We start from the raw sequence: 19,767 nt of genomic DNA, 5'->3' as shown, positions 1-19,767 counted from the left end.
ACTCCTCCCGCACCGGAAGGAAAAGGAAAGAAAAAGACAGCATCCCTCCCACTGCCTGGACCCACAAACAAGAAGCAGAAAAAAGGGTCGAAAAGAAGATAGGCCCTAAGAAGAAATTAGCTTATGAGCTGACCCAAGAGAAACTTGATGAGGAAGTGGATCGCGAGGTGAAAGAATATTTCAAACCTAAAGTCCCAGAGAAGAGGATACCGGTAGATCGAGAAATAGCAGTCAAGGTCTACTCATGCTTGAACAACCCACCAGGACCGAAACAACTACTCTCGGACTTTGATCGCACGCTGATAAAGGCACAGCAGTAGAGAAAAAATAAGTAATGTGTAACACCCAAATTGAACAAAAGGCAAAGTACGCTTTCTACATGGGAATGCTAAAATTGATAGATAAAATTAACTTTTTTTGATCCATTGCTCGAATGGACTGATGGACACGGTGGTTGCGTAGAGCTCGTTGAGTACATTCCGTTTGATTATCTACATGTCGTGTTTGGAGTTTGGATCAAAAAGTTATGGTGTTTTTAGCTACTAGGCGGGCCGACCCATGCTACAGTACCCATGTGCTACTGTACGCGCTACAGTACCCCTCCCCTTTCCAAACCCTAAGCCGTCGGCCCTTCCCCCTTGTGCCGCCACTCCCTAGCATGAAAGAACAGAGAGGGTAGATGGAGAGGAAGAGAAGGAAAACTAGGGCACGTCTTCGTTGATCCTCTTCGTTCCTCTCCAAAAACTGGTTGGGATTCCTCTCCTCTTTCCGTTTTCCCCATCTCTATGGTTTTTCCTTGTTGTTCATGATGGTGCCACCTTGTGTGGTGTACTGCAGCGAGGTTGGATGCAAGGAAGAAGAGGAAGCGGAGTGGAATCGCCGTAGTTGTCGTCGTCATCCCCTTCGCCCTTGTTGTTTGCAAGGGGAACCCCTAGGTAAGACATGCCCTTGCTGTAGAACATGTTCCCCCCTGGGTTTAGAAGTTTTTAGCTCTTGGGAGTAGCGGTATTGGTCGCCTTTTGGCTAGGGTTAAGGTTTTGCCCTCGTCGTTATTCTCAGCACGCCATCAATCTGCGCAGTTCCTGTTCATGGCAGTTGTTCGTGATCCTAATGATCTCAAAAAAATATCAAACCTTTATATGAGTTGAAGAAGAGTTAGAGATCTTTCCATGGCTGCAGAGAACACCTCAATCGGATTTAAGATGAGGAAGAAACTAAGGTTGGAATCTGACTATTTTTCAGTCTCGTAATTCTGGGCAGTGTCTGTTAACCTGAAGTTTTGGAAATATTAATGGCATTTTTGGACTTTCTGGTAGGAAAAGAGTTGTAGAAAATTTCATAGGCTTTCCAGATTGATAAAGATCATGTTCATCCGAATTTTAGAGCTTCAGTTATGACTGTTTTGGTAGGACAGTTCTGCAGAATCTGTCAGATTGTTAGATCAATGTTCACCTCGAGTTTACCCAATGCTAATGATTTTTCCTACACTTTTTGATAACTACAAAGTTGTAGGCTATGAAGTTATATTTCTTGTGAAAAACTATCAGAATTTTTTCACCATCGGAATTAAAGATTCAAAAAAAGCAACAGTGCTATTGTTTTCACTAGATTAACATGTGTTGATGTGAGGACGTGGGGTTCGGTCATAGGATTGCTTTACTTGATGTATTTATTTTGAAGTGTATTTGTTTTGGTGCTGAGGTATGTTTGTGAACAGGTGGTGCATCTTCGGACCGTGCTTAGCTCACGTTCTTGATCTTCGGTGAAGGGAAGTAAACGTAGCGATGTGGTCTACTCGCTTTAAATTTGTTATTTGAATTGCCTGCATTAAATTTCAGAAGCTCACACTAGCCAGATAAGATCTGAATTTTATTTTATTTGTGGATTTATATGTGTATCCACTTGTGGCATCGCTCTTGGAGTTATAAATTTTGGAGGCATATGAAGTTCATGCATTGCAATCATACTTTTGCACTCTCATATTGAAGATGCATATGACGAAACCGTAGCCGAATTGATGCGGTAAGTACCGGTACATCAACGCACGTTGAGATATAGCAATGTGGTTGCAGCCCTCACTTCCTTCCTTGGAATTTGTGGGTAGAAGTGAAGTCATCCATTACATTGCACCATAAGCATGTGCATTGAAGCATTCATAATGCATTGCACAATTTGCATATGCATTGAAGCATCATTATGAAGATTTCTACCTGAAGTTACACTGTCTCAGTATGATGCTCTTTTATATGAATAATTAATCTAATATTTAATCAAATTGTGATTTAAATAGCTTGGTTAAAGCAGTTTGCTTGCTGAGGTTTTTCCATAAACCTCACACTTGATTTTTTCCCCTCACAGGTGCTTGAGCTTGGACGTTGCATGCTTGGGATGGGAGTAGCAGCACGTGTGCACACTTATTAATTTATGTTGAACCAACATTTTATAATAAAATATTTGGATGTGGAGTGTTTGTGAAATTTTTATTTCACTCCATTGAAATTTTGTTAATCTATCTGTACGATTTATGTTGCTTCCGCATAGTCTGTTATGTTCTTGTGCTGCCATGTGGTAATTCTCCAGAGAATTGTTGTATTTTTCTTCTGGAGTGTTACAAAATGTGAAAAGATTGTTCCTCAGCTAGGGTCAGTACAGAAGCAACTCGAGCCCCTCGTGGTGGAGAAGCAACCAAATGAAAAAGAAGCAGAATTTCTTCGCGAAACTGGATTCACGCTTGATCAGGCAACGGGGACGGCAGATATCCCTATTGCTGAAGTTGTTGCTCATCCATTCAAGCTTGGAAAACCTCTTGTCACTGAGGAGGACGAGATCAAACTGGGCATACAGATGTTCAATTTACACAGATGGTACATGCGCATATCCAACGAAGAAATGAATATGTTTGGAGTTAAGTATCGCGACCACAATTTCTATCATGGGAAGGACGACTTCTGGGTCTACTTCGAACTTCTACATGAAATATATCATCGACAAGCCCTAAACGTCTCTATCATCACCATTTGGGTTCTGTAAGTATAAAAAAATAGAGCACTTCTTAATTTGTATTTTATCATTCAGTATGGAGCTTCAAAAATGCCGGAAAGAAGGATGGCATCATCAGGTGGGCTTCATGATGCCGTTGATAATCAACCAGAAAACTCTTAACGACAACTACAAGGAGATGTCAAAACATGTACCATGCCCTGACGCGCCAACATTACAAATCTTATATAATGATACCCTACAACTATGGGTAAGTCTTGCTCGAATAAAACCTCTTTTATATTCCTAAATAAATGCTAAGTCTAATATGGTTGTGTATATAACTGCAGTTATTATTGGGTTTTGCTCATAATTTGCATGGAGAGCGGCAATCTTACAGTGTTCGACTCCATGAGGTGCCTACAATATGCAATCCAACACTTCATAGACCCATTGAACATGTAAGTACAATGTGCACATATCGAATCCTTTTCAATTTTACATCAATTATTCAACATCCAAGTAAATTTTCTGCATAGGGTGTGGAAACAATTTGTAAAGAAGAACAAAGGAGTCGGTGGAGGGAAGACGCAATTGAATGTTAGAATGGATTTCCCGGTATGTTGGGTCGCGACCAATTCTCTAAGTAATATCAATTGTTCTGCATAGGCGTACACAAATATAGAATAACTTATTTATTTCTTTTACAGTGTGCGAGACAACAAGAAACTGATTGGTGTGGGTAGTATGTATGCGACTACATACATGGTCTAGTAGAATGCGGGAAAGAAACTTCGGAGGAAGCCAGAGTATGTCCATACCGTTCTCAACTACGTTCAATTAATTATACTAACGTGGTGAATTAATATATATCCATCTTTTAAAAAAATGATAGATGTCGCAAATCTACATGGCTTCTTTCGATGTTGATCGGATTAACGCTGTGTGCGAGCAACTCGCAGGATTCATTGTGAAGGAGATCCTGGATCCTAGAGGCGAGTTCTACCATGATGGACACATCAATAGAGTGTCCTCTTCAAACTCTTGAGGGATTAGAAACTGCAGTACAAACATGACTTATATATTTGTAAATATTTTTAAATGTGATGTCGTGCTGTTTATATATTTGTATATATATTGTAATTGCTAGCTAACTTAACTAAATGCTTGACTTTGATTTTTAGTTAATTTCGAATATTCTTTGAACTCTAACACAACAGATGGACGTATACGTATAGTACTGTATCGCTCGATCGGGTACGCATAGCAATTCTCAAAGAATAAACAAAACAAATAAAAAAGAAATTTGGGATAAACGGAGAAAACACTTTGGTACAGGTTGGAAACACCAACATGTACCAAAGAGGCTGCACGCTTGCGTCAGCGTGGCAGCCTCAAAGGCACCGGTTGGTTTTACCAACCGGTACCTATGGGTGCCAAAGGCACCGGCTGGGAAACCCGGTATCCTAGACCCGAGCCAATGGTCTCGGTTTGTGGGTGGCGGTTGGAAAACCGGTACCAAATGGCTTCTTCAACCGGTGCTAAAGATCCGTTTTCTAGTAGTGTGTGTGCAGTTCAAATTTGACCTAATTCTATCTCTACTAACCTTCCCTAACTAGCCCTGGGCATTCGGTTAGAACCGAACCGATCTTTGGTTCCTGCAGAAGTTCGGTTCCGAGAAAATAAGAACCGATCAATTCGCTTCATAAACAGGAATGAGCAAATTCGGTTTTGGTTAGTTCGGTTTGGTTCCGTTCTACCCGAAGGAACTGAAACCATCTCTCAACACAGTTCACAAAATCAAAAAAAAAGTTGAGCGGAGGGGTCGCTGCGGCGCCGCCGAGCCATGCAGGAGCTCGCCGCACGGCTATCGAGATAAGCATTGCAACAGTGCCACCGAGTCGCACACCTCAAGTGGTGTCCGACGCCGCACCCGCTCTGGCCGACGAGGTGTGCGCCGCCGCCCCTCACTCGTGCGCCGGGAGAAGTGTGGAGGACGAAGCGGTGGCGGCCGGGCGGTAGCTGGATGCGAGTGCCGGATCCAGGCGGGGATTGACGGGCGGTGGCGGCCGGGTGGAGAGACGGGCCTGGAGTCGGATGTGGCGACGAGGCGACGAGGCCTGGTGGAGGAGGAAGCACTGGCGGCCGGCCGGGCACTGGGCGGAGCTAGCGGCGGCGAGCAGCTGGGTGCCGCGGTTGCCGCGTCGTGGCCTCGCCGCCTTGGGGGTTCGCCGGCCGGGTCGGGGGTCTGGGTCTAGGGTGTCAGGGGTGGGCGGCCAAGGGAGGTCTGGGGCTGGCCGACTGGGGGGTGGGGTGGACGGGTATGTTAGGGTTTTGATGGGGCCTTAGCCCAGTTTCATGTCTTCGTGGGCTGAATGCATGATGTGCTCGGTTTTTCGGGTAACCAACCTAGAAACCGAAACCGACTACTTCAGTTCCTGAGAACTAGGAATAAAAATAGAACCGAAATTCTCAGTTTCGGTTCGTTTCGGCTTCAGTTCTCGATTTTTCTGTTCGGTCCTCGATTCTCCGTTTTTCATGCCTTGGCCCCTAACCCTCTAACTAGGCCTGTTAAAACCGGCTAACAGGCCCAGCCCGTAAACGGACCAGACCCTACCTGGCCTACTAACTCTAACCCAACCGCTAACCTTTTTTTTTCTGGTTCTGATATTTCCGCAATATTGAGATGTGCTGGCTCATTCTCTCACAAAGGTGTTATAGGGCTAGATTACGTGTGTTTTGTGGACTCAGTAGCTCTAAAGTGCTCATAAGAATAAGATTGTGTACATAAATAAATGTCTATGCATATTTATAAGCATTTGCATCTGTATGGTGCTTTGAAATTTGAGAAAGAAACCTTACTTAAAATATTGCTCCGTGAAGAACTTAAATGTAGGCATATTCTTTCTTTACCTCTGAAGTATGCAATGTTTCCACTAGAAAATTGATTCGATTCAACATGTATATGTATAAGTGATAGGTGGATCCGAAACATATATATTAAGACCCAACCACGCATCTCTTAATGAAATATATGCTCGGTTACAATCATAGAAAGAAAGCAAAAGGCAATAAACACTCTATTCACTGACTTCTCAGCCAACCAGTCAGTAGTATTTTTTTCTCACATCAAATCAGCAACAGCCATCATCCACCAGCTAGACAACAATACTTTTCTCATAATAAATCAGCACCGACGATCACCCACAGCCAGCTGAACAGAGTGAATGTGAAAGAAAATTTATCATAAAAAAAATTAGCGGCGACCGGTACATCCTTTTTAGGTTCGTCCTAGTTGGATTTTAGCAATAACACGACTAGAGTGCTACATGACTGCTATGCCCTGGATCAGGATGTGACCTCACGTATAAAAGTTGATCTTGATCAGAAATACAATCACACAATATTTACAATACATGATATCCATTATGGTAATGCACGAGCAAATATTGCTAGTTTTTTCAACTATATAGATATAGATATGAAAAAGCGTAAAGAGATAAACCACTCTATTTTATTCGGAATTCAAAATTCGCAAAATGGCAGCTTCCGCTGTATTTTCGCGGCCGGTACCTCACACCAAGCACACAAAATCAAAACTTTACTAAGACTGAATTAAAAAAAAACCTTACTATAAACCCATAAAAGATAAAAAAAAGAAGAAAACCCTCGCGCCCTCCCCTCAATCGCTCATCTCCGAAAACCCTACTCTGTCGGCGGCGATGGCGAAGTCGGCGGCGGCGGCGGAGGCAGCACCTGAGACTGTGGGGCAGGCGGTGATCCCGCTAGTCAACAGCCTGCAGGACATCATCGCACGACTGGACGGCGACGCCGCCGCCAGCCTGGAGCTGCCGCAGGTGGCGGCGATCGGCGGGCAGAGCAGCGGCAAGTCCAGCGTGCTGGAGGCGCTCGTCGGCCGCGACTTCCTCCCGCGGGGCCCCGACATCTGCACGCGCCGTCCTCTCGTGCTCCAGCTCGTGCGCCACTCGGCCCCCGAGGAATGGGGGGAGTTCCTCCACGCCCCCGGCCGCCGGTTCCACGATTTCGAACAGATCAAGCGCGAGATCCAGGTATGTGCCGTTTTGCTATGGTTGCTGCAGGTTCGCTTTCTGCTGCATTTAGGCGATTTATTTGGTTCAATGCTTGAGTTCGAACAGATCTGTTTAGCTGAGAGGGGATTTTCTTTGGGTACACCTACAGCCATTCTGAACCTGCAGTTCCTATAATTTGCGTATTTATATTTGTAAATATTATTGGTAAAAACTAACAAAAGGAAATTTTAGCTAAATTTGGTGGGTTCATGTTTCTTTTAGTACTATCTTAGTATGAAGACTTCTGTGCACTTTTAGCGAGCTGTGGTCAACCCTCGTGCATTTGTCTATTCCTGTACATGGAAAAGTTGATGACCATGTCTAAACTTGGCAGTGGCTTTTTGTTTTTCTTTTTGCCCAGCACCACAACACCAGTCACTTGAATGTTATTATGCATTTGTATTGGACTAGATTTGCTTAATTCCTATCTTTGCAGTTTCACTTGTTAGCCATTTATCTACTCAAATCAAATGATAGAGATGATGGCCTTTACCATGCGATGGGGTCATACATGATAATAATAATTTGCCAGGCTACGGTGTATAGAACATTTCAGCAGTCTTGTGTACTTGCTTCCTATGCTGTGCTGCACTGCTGCTGAGCAGCTGAGGTTTGGCAAGAGTGCATATTTTGCTTTTCGTACTTAGAAAATGTGCTTTGTTGAGTGAGACAGCTACATGATGTTAGCTCCTGTTTACTCGACGAGGAGTGCTACATGATGCGCTGGAAGTTAACCAATATTGCAAGAATCTACTTGCTTAGTACCGATACTGTCCACTGCATTTTGAACTGGTTTTGTTTGTGCTTGGTGCATTAGTTTTTTAAAAGTCGCTGCAACAACCAGTTAAATTGTTAACATTTTACTTCATTCCTTCTTTCTTTTGTTATTTACCTTACTTTATGGACACTGTTATTGAACTCCATGGTGTTACTAACCTTGGGGATTTGGAATGATAAGATCTCCAATAGTGGAGATAGCACCATATAAAGGACCTCATGGGCATATAGTATATGGGCCTTAACACATGGGACTATGCTATATAATTTTTTATTGATCTTATTCGACTCTTTTCCATTGATAACACGTGTGAAACAATTCTTGAAACATTTCTTGTATGCTTTCCTATGTTCTAGCATGATAAAAGAAATTGATTGCTTTCAGCTTGAAACGGACAAAGAAGCTGGAGACAACAAAGGGGTTTCTGAGAAACAAATTCGTTTGAAAATCTTTTCACCAAATGTCCTAGACATCACCTTGGTTGATCTCCCTGGAATAACACGGGTGCCAGTTGGAGACCAGCCTAGTGATATTGAGTCAAGAATAAGGACAATGATCATGCAATACATTAAGCATCCAAGTTGTATTATCTTGGCTGTCTCTCCAGCAAATGCAGATTTAGCTAATTCTGATGCACTCCAACTGGCAAGGCTTGCTGATCCTGATGGTACTTAAGCAACTTAAATAATGCATTTGATTGCTAGTTCCTATGTAATGGTCAGCTAGTTATGTTTAAACGTTTAACTGCTTGCTGTTTTACTGGCAGGGTCTCGTACAATTGGTGTTATCACCAAGGTATCTTTTACCGTACACAAATCCTTTGATTTCTTTATGATCACTTTGATTTGATAAACTGGTTTCAATTTCTTTAGCTAGATATCATGGATAGGGGCACTGATGCTCGGAACTTCTTGCTGGGAAATGTGATCCCACTCAAGCTTGGTTATGTAGGTCTTGTAAATCGCAGCCAGGAGGTACATTCCTTGACAAACCGCAGGCCTTGATATATTTCATTGTTAATTTCCCCCCTCGTTACTAGTTATTTCTATAGCCATCTGTCACGATATTGATTGGGATGAACAGCTTTGTTGTTGTAGTAGTTTGTTCTATATCCTCTCATGTAATGCTTGATTGATAACGTCCTGCAAGCACAAGGAAGCATTATGTTTAATTTCACGCAACTTGTATTGAATAATTCAGTTTTCGCAACTTGTATTGAATAATTCAGTTTTAAAGTATCTTGATTTTGTGTATCCTGGAAATAATCTTTGGAGGTCATTGTCATTTATTAATGACAAATTAAATTTCTGATATTGGAAATACTGGTTATATGCTATAACATTTTTTTTTGAGTTTATGATCATGATCTTAAAAGTAGGGTTTTGTTACCTGCTTAGCTGTTTTGCTAAAGTTTTATGTTGTTACTTTTAACTAGTTGATTACAACAGGATATCAACTTTAACCGAAGCGTCAAAGATGCACTTGCTTTTGAGGAGAAGTTCTTCTCGACTCTACCTGTATGTCACGAAATTCAATTTTATCTCTGCAATGTTTTCTATTGTGGATTGGCACTTTACCTTAATTTGTTTTCATCTTTTTGTGCTTAACAGGCTTATCATGGTCTTGCACATTGTTGTGGTATTCCTCAATTGGCCAAGAAGCTAAATATGGTATTACTGTTAAATATCTACTCATTATACTTTGCCTTTGTATGCACTTTTTTTTCCACCCTGTATTTTATCTGTTAATATTCTGAATAAATATTAAAATTCATGTTTCTTGGAAAAGGTTTCACATTTGATAACCACCTTTGTTTACATTTGTGATGTTTCTACAAATAATGTCAATCAACTGATTATGGTTTATTGTGGTCGTTTTTTTTGTAGATTCTACTAAAGCACATCACAGATATGCTTCCAGGCTTGAAAACTCGCATAAATGCTCAGTTGGTAGCAGTCGCGAAGGAACATGCTGCCTATGGTGATACTGTAGAATCAGCGGTAATTACATTGATAGATGTCTCCATACTTCTCAAACTGTAATACTTGCATCCTGATGGATTGACATTGTGCACTAAGATGTATTAACTATATATACCTTTGCTATTTGTTAAATGGTCTTCACATGAGAATCACATAACATGGGTATCATGTGCTCTATTCTGTTTTAACCACTTGAATATGTCTTGCAAATGTGTGATTTCTTTCATTACCATAGTCTCATGTTCTTTCTTGGTCTCCTATCTCAAGCACATGTTGGTCTGTGTTTCTCTTTGAGTGAACACTACACAAATCTACTAGAAATAATAAGATTTAAACCTTTTGTCATCTGACTGCCTTCTGACAGGAGACTCATACATATCTACTTGGTTATACTGCATTGTTTCCCTTGTCACTCAGGTCATGCCGCTATGGTTGATGAGGCAATCTATGTGGTGATTCACATGACATTTCTATAAGTGGGATGTGGCAGTCAGAAGATAACACATTTAACAAATGGACCTTAAAAGTGATAAAATTAGAGTATTTTCTTGAAATGATTTTAATATAATATTCAACACATTTGTGTAACCTTTTGAAATATACTGTAGTTACACCATTAGCTTTTTAATCTTAATTTTTTGATCTTGATGGATGCAGGCTGGTCAGGGAGTTAAACTATTGAATATATTGAGAAAATATTGTGAAGGTGAGAAATTTGTTCTGGCTTCATACAACAACAACAACATAGCTTTTTTTCCCAAGCAAGTTGGGGTAGGCTAGAGATGAAACCCGAAAGAAATAAGTTCAAGGTTCAGGCACATTGATAGCTAGTCTCCAAGCGCTCCTATCCAAAGCTATCTCTTTAGAGATATTCCAATCCTTAAGGTCTCTTTTAACCAACTCATCCCACGTCAGTTTAGGTCTACCTTTACCCCTCTTTACATTATCGACCCGCTCAAGAACCCCATTACGCACCGGCGCCTCAGGAGGCCTTCGTTGGACATGTCCAAACCATCTCAGCCGATGCTGAGTAAGTTTCTCCTCAATTGGTGCCACCCCGACCCTATCCCGAATAACTTCGTTCCGGACTCTATCTCTCCTTGTGTGCCCGCAAAACCACCGCAATATCCACATCTCTGCTACACTCAGTTGCTGCACATGTCGCCTTTTTGTAGGCCAACATTCAGCACCGTATAACTTCGCCGGACGAATTGCTGTCCTATAGAATTTGCCTTTTAGCTTTTGTGGCACCCTCTTGTCACAAAGGATGCCAAAAGCTTGCCGCCATTTCAACCAGCCAGCTGAAATTCTATGCCTAACATCTTCATCAATGTCGCCATCCTTTTGTAGCACCGATCCTAAATACCGAAAAGTATCTTTCTGGACCACCACTTGCCCATCTAGACTAACGTCTCCCCCCTCATGCCTAGTCGCGCTGAAATCGCACATCATGTACTCGGTCTTGGTCCTACTAAGTCTGAATCCTTTCGACTCTAACGTGCGTCTCCACAGCTCTAACTTCCTATTAACCCCTGCCCTACTCTCTTCAACTAGCACCTTAATTACAATGTTTCATTTGGCACCTTATTTTGATATTAGAAGCACAAGTTTCTATTATGATGATGCCGTATTTGCTGGTGCAACAAAACTTTTGTTGTCCCATTGGATGTAAAGGAATATTTGTAAGGTTGTTGCTCATGCAATGTGATGTCCTCCATTTATCTCTTCTATTTATCTTCCAGTTTAATTCTTTCAATGCTATATTATTTTAACATTGTTTCCCCCTTATTTTCAGCTTTTTCTTCCATGGTGGAGGGAAAAAATAGGGTTTCAACAGATAAACTTTCTGGTGGAGCAAGGATTCATTACATTTTTCAGTCAATATTTGTCAAGAGTCTAGAGGTTTGTAAAAAGCATCAACTTTACATACTTAGCTAGAAAGCGTGTGAGTGTGAGGATGACTTAGTAATCACTAAGAGCGTGAGGATGAGAATTCTGAAACGGGTTGAGAAATGGATATTGAAGCAGTGTGCTAATTTTTTAATAGGACAAAATCACAGTGGATCACAACCTTTAGTTAATGATGCAATTTCACCTTTTTGTTTTCATGTAGACTAAGCTAGGTCTTTTGATAAACTTTATGTTACTGAAAATATAGTTAAAATGAGATGTGCTCCTTTAGGTTCTTGCTGTAGCTATGAGAATTTTCCTGCAGTCCTGGTGTTGAACACTTATCAGATTAAGTTGTATCATGTATTAGTTATCCAAGGGCAGTTAAACTGTGGTCAAATTATCTTTTGGCTGCTAAGTCTGACTTCATACTTCTCCTTACCAACATGCTTCGGGATACAAGTGCTGTGCAGTCCATTGTAGAATAATACCTTTCAGTCTATTTCTAGATTGTCAATGTCATAGTTTTGTGCTGTCACATTATTATGTATCCTTACTGTATGCCATCGCAAGCTACTTTATGCTTTGTATGGATGGCTGGGGATATCCCTTTGGATGTGTTGGAATTTTTCCTATCAATCTGAATTGATCGGGTCTGATGTCTTTCCATAGAACAAACCGTTTTCTATTTCCACCATTTCAGTAGCAAGGATATGCATCGTTATTTTATCTGGATTTTGGGTAGTTTGCAGCTCTTAATTATCTGCTTGTACAAGCAGGAAGTTGATCCTTGCAAGAGTATTACTGATGAAGATATCCGCACTACCATCCAGAATTCTGGTGGCCCAAAAGGTGCTATGTTTCTGCCCGAGGTTTGTGTTTGGCTAGATTATGTTTGTATTTCTAATCTGTGTCCTTTTTACCTAACTCCTTATGTTTTTCTGTGGAGTTCTAGGTGCCATTTGAGATTCTTGTGCGAAAGCAGATAGGTCGTCTACTCGATCCAAGTCTTCAGTGTGCCCAATTTATCTATGATGAGTTAATCAAAGTATGTGTCATAACTCTGTTGTATGCTTATATTCTCTGAATTGTTACTTAAACTGTTCAAAATATCCTAATGGATGCAGATTAGCCATGGTTGCTTAACCAGTGAGCTTCAGAAATTTCCAATTCTTAAAAAGCGGATGAGTGAAGTTGTTAGCAGTTTCTTGAGAGACGGTCTTCGACCGGCAGAAACAATGATAACCCATATCATTGAAATGGAGGCAAGTGCTTACTTTCCCTAAGTTCTGATCTTCCAATTATAGGCAACCATTGGATTGCTCCCATAAAAAGAGTCGTTTGTCTCAGTTGTATTCTTCTAGCAAAAGGTAATCATTAACCACTGGATATCTTTCACATTGAAAATTATTTAGCATCAAATATATTCACTGTGCACTATTGGATATCTGTATCCTTTTCAAAGTAGTAATGTTGCTTAAATCTTGTTGAATCACAGAGAGTTTTTCTTCTTTTGTATAGTATTTTGGAAGAGTTTCATTTTCCCCTTCCAAGAAATAATGTTGTTTTTACGAGGCCAGCATCTGTCATGTACTCATGTCCAGACTATCTCTCCATCCAGTGCTGTTAAATTTCCCATGTCTCACTGGCAACAAATTGCGCTAGTTACTAGTTAGATGTTTGATTAGCTTCCTACTCCTTCACTGAACATTTTTTTAATTTTTTTTGTTGAATTTGGGATCTCTATAAATTGCATATACATGCTAATATGGAATCGATTGGTTTAACCTGCACTTGTGCTGTTATGCATTCACATATTTAATATCTGTATTCTTGTTTATTTTCAAGGTTCAAAAAAAGTTATTAAACATCATTTAATCGAGATTAAACACTAAACGGAGGCCTAACATCTACGTTTAACCTATGCTTAATCTACGTTAATTTAACCTATGTTTAACCTTCCTAGGCTCTAGTCAGTAGGCTAGCGCCTAGCGTTTTCTGGAACATTGTTTATTTTCGTATGTTTTTTGGGTACTTACAAGTTTTGTACACCTGTCTCAGATGGACTATATAAATACTTCGCATCCAAGCTTTGTTGGGGGCACCAAGGTTGTTGAGCTTGCTAAGCATGAGGTTCTACCTCCCAAAACATCAGCATCACTATCCGTTCATAAGGTAGTTCTGTTTCCACATTATATTTTGTAATGTTGCATCCACTTATTGAAGAGATTAAAGAGAAAATTAATGGGCCTTAATGCTATAATGTTGGGCTTGTACCTTTGCAACTAAAATCTTGCACATTGCCTTTCATTTCTCCTGTACCTGAATGTTCTGTACTGCTCTGCTACAAAAAGTTAGTTTATTTTGGAATAGAATACACCAGGGTCCCTAAAGTAAGTGCGGTGCTTGATATCGAAATCTCCCAATTTAGTGTATAACCATCAAGAGAAAAGCAATAAATGGTGATGGCTGAGCTGTAGGGTGAGAGAGGTGTCCCCGTTGTCAACAGCGAGTCAACAACAGGAGAGATAGGAAGACAGATGATCAAATTGGCATGCTACATTTAGGGATCCAGAACTGCATTTTAGTAGTTTAAGGCCTCAATTATAACCCAAGTTTTGGGACTGCTGGCGTACTTTACTCCTTAATTTTATTTACAATTGCTCATATTTTCTGTTCGATAGCAATTCCATGGTACACTAATCAAATAAGTGGTTAATTGAGAAAAAATGTTTCAATTGGCATGATTACCCTGAAACCTATGCGGATTACTGGATTGATATGGCGTGGGTTGGGGTAGGGGTTGAATATCAAGCACAAGGCACATACCTCATGTGAGACTGTCCGCGCCTTGATAGATAGGCTCTGAATCCTGATAGAGGTTCATGGGATATTACTTATTTCAAAGCATTCATGGCACAAAATCATTGCTGCTTACCATTTGGCTGTAGGATGGTACTAGCGTTGGCTCTGAGATACAATTAACAGCTGAAAGAGGCCAAAAGTCACGTGCTGTTTTCGCAAGAGATGCTAACAGAAGAGCTACATCTGAACAGGCTAGCAGAATATAAATACTATTATTTTTTTGTTTGCCTTTTCTAGGTATGAAGGTATTTACTATTTTTTTTTTGCATGACTTCATTGCCTGTCGTCTGTTTCTGCTTGATTGGGATTGCAGGGTGATATGGATGCAGGTAAATTGCTCACCTGTAGTTATGCTAATCACATTCCTTTCACTCTATGGATTTTATTATTGTGTATGTCTGTGCTAGCACAATGTTGATTTGGGTTGCATTTAGTTGATTTTTATTTTCATTCATTAGATTAGATATGGCATCTGTTTGTGTGCAGTGTTCATTTTAAGGCCCTGTTTGGGAGGGCTTCAGCTCCGGCTCCAACACCGGCTTCTGCTGGAGCCCTCCCAAACGGCATTTTCAGGGATGGCTCCAACCTTGGAGCAGCTTGGAGCCCCTCGAATCCCGCTGACTGGAGCGGATCTGGCGAGGTGGAGCCACGAAATCGTGGCTCCGTCCGGCTCCCGTGGCTCCTCCATGCCCTTTTGCCAGCCCTGCCCCCGGATGGGGCTCGCCGGGGCGCGGTTCGCGGGGAGGTGGCCGGCCGACGACGTCGCAGGGGCGTGCGGTCCGTGGGGAGGCCGTGGCCTCCGGCAGCCATGGGGAGGTGTGGCAGCGGCCGCGAGTAGGGTCCAGCGGCAAGCCAACGGGTGCGGCCTGCAGGGCCGGGACGAGGTGGCCGGCGGCGAGCCTAGGGGCGTGCTCTGCTGGCCGGGGAGGATGTGGCCGGCGGCGGCCGCGCGGAGGAGGTGGCCGACGGCGGCCGCGGGGAGGAGCAGGTGCCGGCCGCCGGTGCTTTGGGTGGAGGAGGCGCGGGTCGCCGCGATTGGAGGAGGCGGCGGCGCGGGCCGCCGCGATTGGAGGAGGAGGAGAAGGCGCAGGCCGCCGCCGGCGAGTGGAGGAGGCGCGGGGGGCCGCCGCTTGAAGGAGGAGGCCAAGCGGCGGAGGAGGCGGCGGGGCTGGGCAATGCGAGGAAGGGGCCGGCGACTGGATAAGAGAGAGGAGAAAAAAAGAAAGGGAAAGAAAATAGATAAGAAGAGGAAAAAAGAAAAGGAAAAAGGAGGAAAAAAAAAGAAAAAAAGGACAATTTAGACTTTTTACCACCTCAATCCAACAAGTGAAGCTGTTTTGCCAAACGTTTTCTAAAATGGCTCCAGCTCCACCAGAGAAGCCGCTCCATTGGAGGAGCCAGAGCCGGAGCTGTTTTTGGAGGAGCCGGAGCCCTGCCAAACAGGCCCTAAAGCAGTATCATTTACTCTTGAGCCACTATTGCACTAATTTATATATAATCATATTTTAGGTCAACCAATTTTTTTAATAACAATTCAACCAACTGTTTATTCTATGAATAACTCAGTACTATGCCCACTTGTTGAGTTCTGTGTGAGGTTTGAGTTCATTTCGGGGTGGTTTGGCTATTTATTCCTGGCATGTTCAGATGGTGAATTATCATCCAGCTGCAAATGCCCTAAACTGAATAGAGATAATCTTGTGGATGACCATCCTACTTATTTTTTTCCCAATTTTCATAGTGTCTGAAGAAACAGCCAATTTATTGTAAGCCATGCTTCTTTACCAAGAAGTGGAAACAGTCCAAAGCCCCATGTTTGTTTAAAATGAGTTTCAATCAGTTACAGTGGGACCTGGAGCGGTAGTTGTTTAATAGTATATCCTTTATTCTCCTGAGCAATGGAGGTTTTAAGGTTTGACTCAGTGGAAAGCTACATAACATGAATACTTATTGGTTGATAAATCTATTTGTTTGCTTTAATGAGCGATGAGGTTAGATTAGATATACAATTGTCCAATTTCTTAAACAATTACCTAAATTGCACTCTGAGTTACAACATGGTAATAGTAGTATATGAGATGGCTAATCTTTTATCCTACAGTATGTTCTCTTCAAAAGTACCATGCTATCCTCTTCTAGAGTTGCAAATTGCAGTGTACAAATTAATTTGAATGCTGTAGCTCAAAATTGTCTTTTATGTTATCACCTTACTTTGAAAATACAGGAACAAGTCTGACTGGTGGAAGTCAGATGGGTAATTCACAGTTAAGTGGGAGTCCATCAAGCAAATTACACTCTATCATTCAGCTAAAAGAGGTAAGAGTTTACGGTCACAAGTGAGCATAAGAAGTTGGAATCCATGTAGTTTTAATTTTTAACATCTGAATGCTCTACATGTTTGTACCAGCCACCCATCACATTGAAACCATCAGAAACTGAGCAGGATGCAACGGAGGTAGCTATTGTGAAACTATTGATCAAATCGTACTATGACATTGTCAGAAAAAGTATCGAGGATGCAATCCCAAAGGCTGTAATGCACTTTCTGGTAAGTTTGCCTTCCTCAATTCTGTGATACCAGTAAAAATTACTTTGGTATTATATACTTCCTGCTTTCTCATGCAGTAATTCTAAGGTTATGATATTTAATCTCCTTGGGTAAAGGTCAAGATAAAGTTCTAGTCCTTGAAGTTGAAGCAACCCTACTTAGATGATTTTTCTAAACCTAGTACTTAGAATTGCTGTCTTATCAGGACATAGGAGTGAGAATCTTAAGCTTATATATCAGACAGAACAATATGTAATAATACATAAAATTGGTTAAATTTCATGCCAAATGCAGCTTCTGTAGTATGTGAAAGTACTTAATATATTTGTAAAATCTAAAAGAAAAATGAGCTCAAGGGAATTATAGTCCAATAGATTTCTAATATGTATACATGAATGTTTTTGTTATACAACTTATATTGTTGATTAAAATATGATTACTTGGTGTACCATCTGTATCTTAAGTTGAAATTAATCCATTTTTCATAACTTGGTACAACATGTTTTCCGTTACATGTGTTGGCATCATGCAGTGAGAATGAGAAAAACATAAAGTGACATAACGCCAGATATTACAGCTACATGGTGTTTGGCTGTAGTGTTGATAGTTGATAGTGGTCTATTTCATGGCCATAGATAGTGCGATGGTTGTTTTTGGTACAGTTTGACTTTTGAGGTTTCGGAGAGCTATAGCAGAACTAGCTATTTAGGATAGTGAGTGGTGGGGGAATGCCGCCTCCACGGCTTTACACTAAGAAGAAGCCTTTCCTGGCCCGGTCGAAAAAAGGTTCCAAAGGCCGGTTGCCTGGACGCGCCAAAGGTGTCCAGTACATGTGAGCCACTTGCATTTTACTAAAGCCAACCACAACCACAGTTGTCGCACGTATAAGGTGAAACAGCCGGTTAGGGATTTTTTTAATCCAGCCTCGTTTAAATCACTCTCACCTAGAGTCGAACCCAGGACATGCTACTTAGGTGCTCTAACCGTTAGGCTAGAGGCCCTTTGGTGCATGTTGCAGATAGCGGTTAAATTATTATTACTTTCAATAGCATCTCATATTGAACATATTCTTGCATGTACTAAGATAATGTTCTCTGAAGCCATTGTCAATTTTCTTCAAAAGAAAAAGAAGAAGCCATTGTCGATCATTTGTTGATCCTTGTTCAACCAGGATGTAACCTTGGGTTACTGTGTATTAGTGAAACTGCTGTTTGACAGCTTTATTTTTAAACAGGTGAACTATACAAAGCGGGATCTGCACAATTTTTTAATTCGCAAACTATACAGGTGCAGTTTTAAACTTACGAACAGTTCTCTTTAAGTGTTCTAACTACATCTGTTTACATATGAATTATTCTTAAACGATGACGTGTTGTGCAGAGAGAACCTGCTCAATGAATTGATGAGGGAAACTGACGAAGTACTTATCAGACGGCAGCGCATTCAAGAAACACTTGAAGTTCTTGAGCAGGCACACAGGGTATTCACAGTTTGTTCATTGTTCATCTTTTTATCTTTCCTGCAATGTTTTAACATTTGTATTTTTTAGACACTTGAAGAATTTCCCCTTGAAGCTGAAAAGATTGAGAAGGGCTACGACCTTGCTGGACATGCAACTGGGCTGCCAAAAATCCATGGACTCGGTGAGGATGGTCCAAATGGCATCTTCACATCTTCCCCTAATCGCTATGGTGCACACCAAACATCTCATCTAGTCATATAAACCAGCATGTGTCAGTGGCATTATATTTGTACGTGGACCCCAAAGGAGCATGGCTTCCCGCGTGGTCATGATCCTGCCAAGGAATTTGTGGGCGATGAGCTTGAACCTGTAAATGCCATTTATTTGCTAGCAAGCTGTTTGCTTTCTAGTCGGAAGCTATTGCTGATGGAGAGCCCTCATTACGTATTGCTGAAGTTGCCAGGACAAGGCAGATATATGCAAGTGAATAGGGGTAACAGGGTAGTTGTATAGACCAGTGTTCAACTAGCCCAGGTATCAATTTTTTGTTGCCTCGGAGAATGAGGACATCTGTTGGAATGATGAGAGATTGAGACGTATGACATGCAATTGCGAAGTTGCAGAAGTGTATCTATACAAACTTGTAAACAAGACCATGCATCATGTAAGCGGTATTACTGTACGAACTCATGTGATCATGGTTGGTCACCAGTTCCCAGTTATAACTTAAGTCATGATCTTAGCTTGAATAGTGTGGATCCTGTTACCACACTTTAATTGCTGGTTTGCTGGCTGTGTGCGCTTGCAGAGGCTGGAATATCTCCCTTTTCTAAAAAAAAATTGCTGGTTTGATTTTTCAATTTATTATCCATGGCAACCTTATTTTTTTGCGAAGAGGAAGTATATTAAGATAGTTGCACAGTACATCCCTGGATTCTTACAAAGACACCCTGGAAACAAAGGAAATTACATCATTGACCCCCAAACTTCCAGAGAGACCCTTGCAATACTGAACATCCCGGTCGCCGGCGAGGGCCGCAGTCGCCGAGCAAGAGCCACCTCCCGTCTCCTTGATTCCAACGCATGGATCTGCCGCAAGAATCGTCGCCCAGAGCTCCCTCCAGCATGAGTCGCAGTCGATGAACGCCCATCGGGCATCAAGACAAGAAGAA

At 41.6% G+C, this 19,767-nt stretch overlaps 1 protein-coding gene across 1 annotated transcript; it reads left to right on the top strand.

Annotated features, from left to right (window-relative positions):
• The first annotated feature begins 6,637 nt into the window (after positions 1 to 6,637).
• On the top strand, positions 6,638 to 19,344 carry LOC120640704 (dynamin-related protein 3A-like). Its single transcript, XM_039916615.1, has 20 exons — positions 6,638 to 7,049; positions 8,233 to 8,515; positions 8,615 to 8,643; positions 8,721 to 8,822; positions 9,297 to 9,365; positions 9,459 to 9,518; positions 9,735 to 9,848; positions 10,488 to 10,536; positions 11,626 to 11,732; positions 12,500 to 12,592; positions 12,676 to 12,768; positions 12,848 to 12,985; positions 13,782 to 13,895; positions 14,672 to 14,776; positions 14,899 to 14,914; positions 16,810 to 16,901; positions 16,993 to 17,133; positions 18,368 to 18,420; positions 18,514 to 18,613; positions 18,683 to 19,344. Exons 1-20 carry the CDS (start codon positions 6,702 to 6,704, stop codon positions 18,854 to 18,856), a joined length of 2,280 nt encoding a protein of 759 aa, XP_039772549.1. The 5' UTR covers positions 6,638 to 6,701; the 3' UTR covers positions 18,857 to 19,344.
• The last annotated feature ends 423 nt before the right edge of the window (positions 19,345 to 19,767 follow it).

Source organism: Panicum virgatum, chromosome 7K (assembly GCF_016808335.1).
Source record: "Panicum virgatum strain AP13 chromosome 7K, P.virgatum_v5, whole genome shotgun sequence".
In the NCBI taxonomy this organism is placed as follows: domain Eukaryota; kingdom Viridiplantae; phylum Streptophyta; class Magnoliopsida; order Poales; family Poaceae; genus Panicum; species Panicum virgatum.
Note: the sequence above shows the minus strand (reverse complement) of the source record. Positions and strands in the feature narration are given on the sequence as shown.

Coding starts and splice junctions, on each gene's coding strand:
- LOC120640704 (XM_039916615.1), top strand. CDS start 6,702: ATGGCGAAGTCGGCGGCGGCGGCGGAGGCAGCACCTGAGACTGTGGGG. Junction 8,516..8,614: donor AAGGCTTGCTGATCCTGATG/GTACTTAAGCAA, acceptor TTTTACTGGCAG/GGTCTCGTACAATTGGTGTT. Junction 17,134..18,367: donor AGGCTGTAATGCACTTTCTG/GTAAGTTTGCCT, acceptor ATTTTTAAACAG/GTGAACTATACAAAGCGGGA.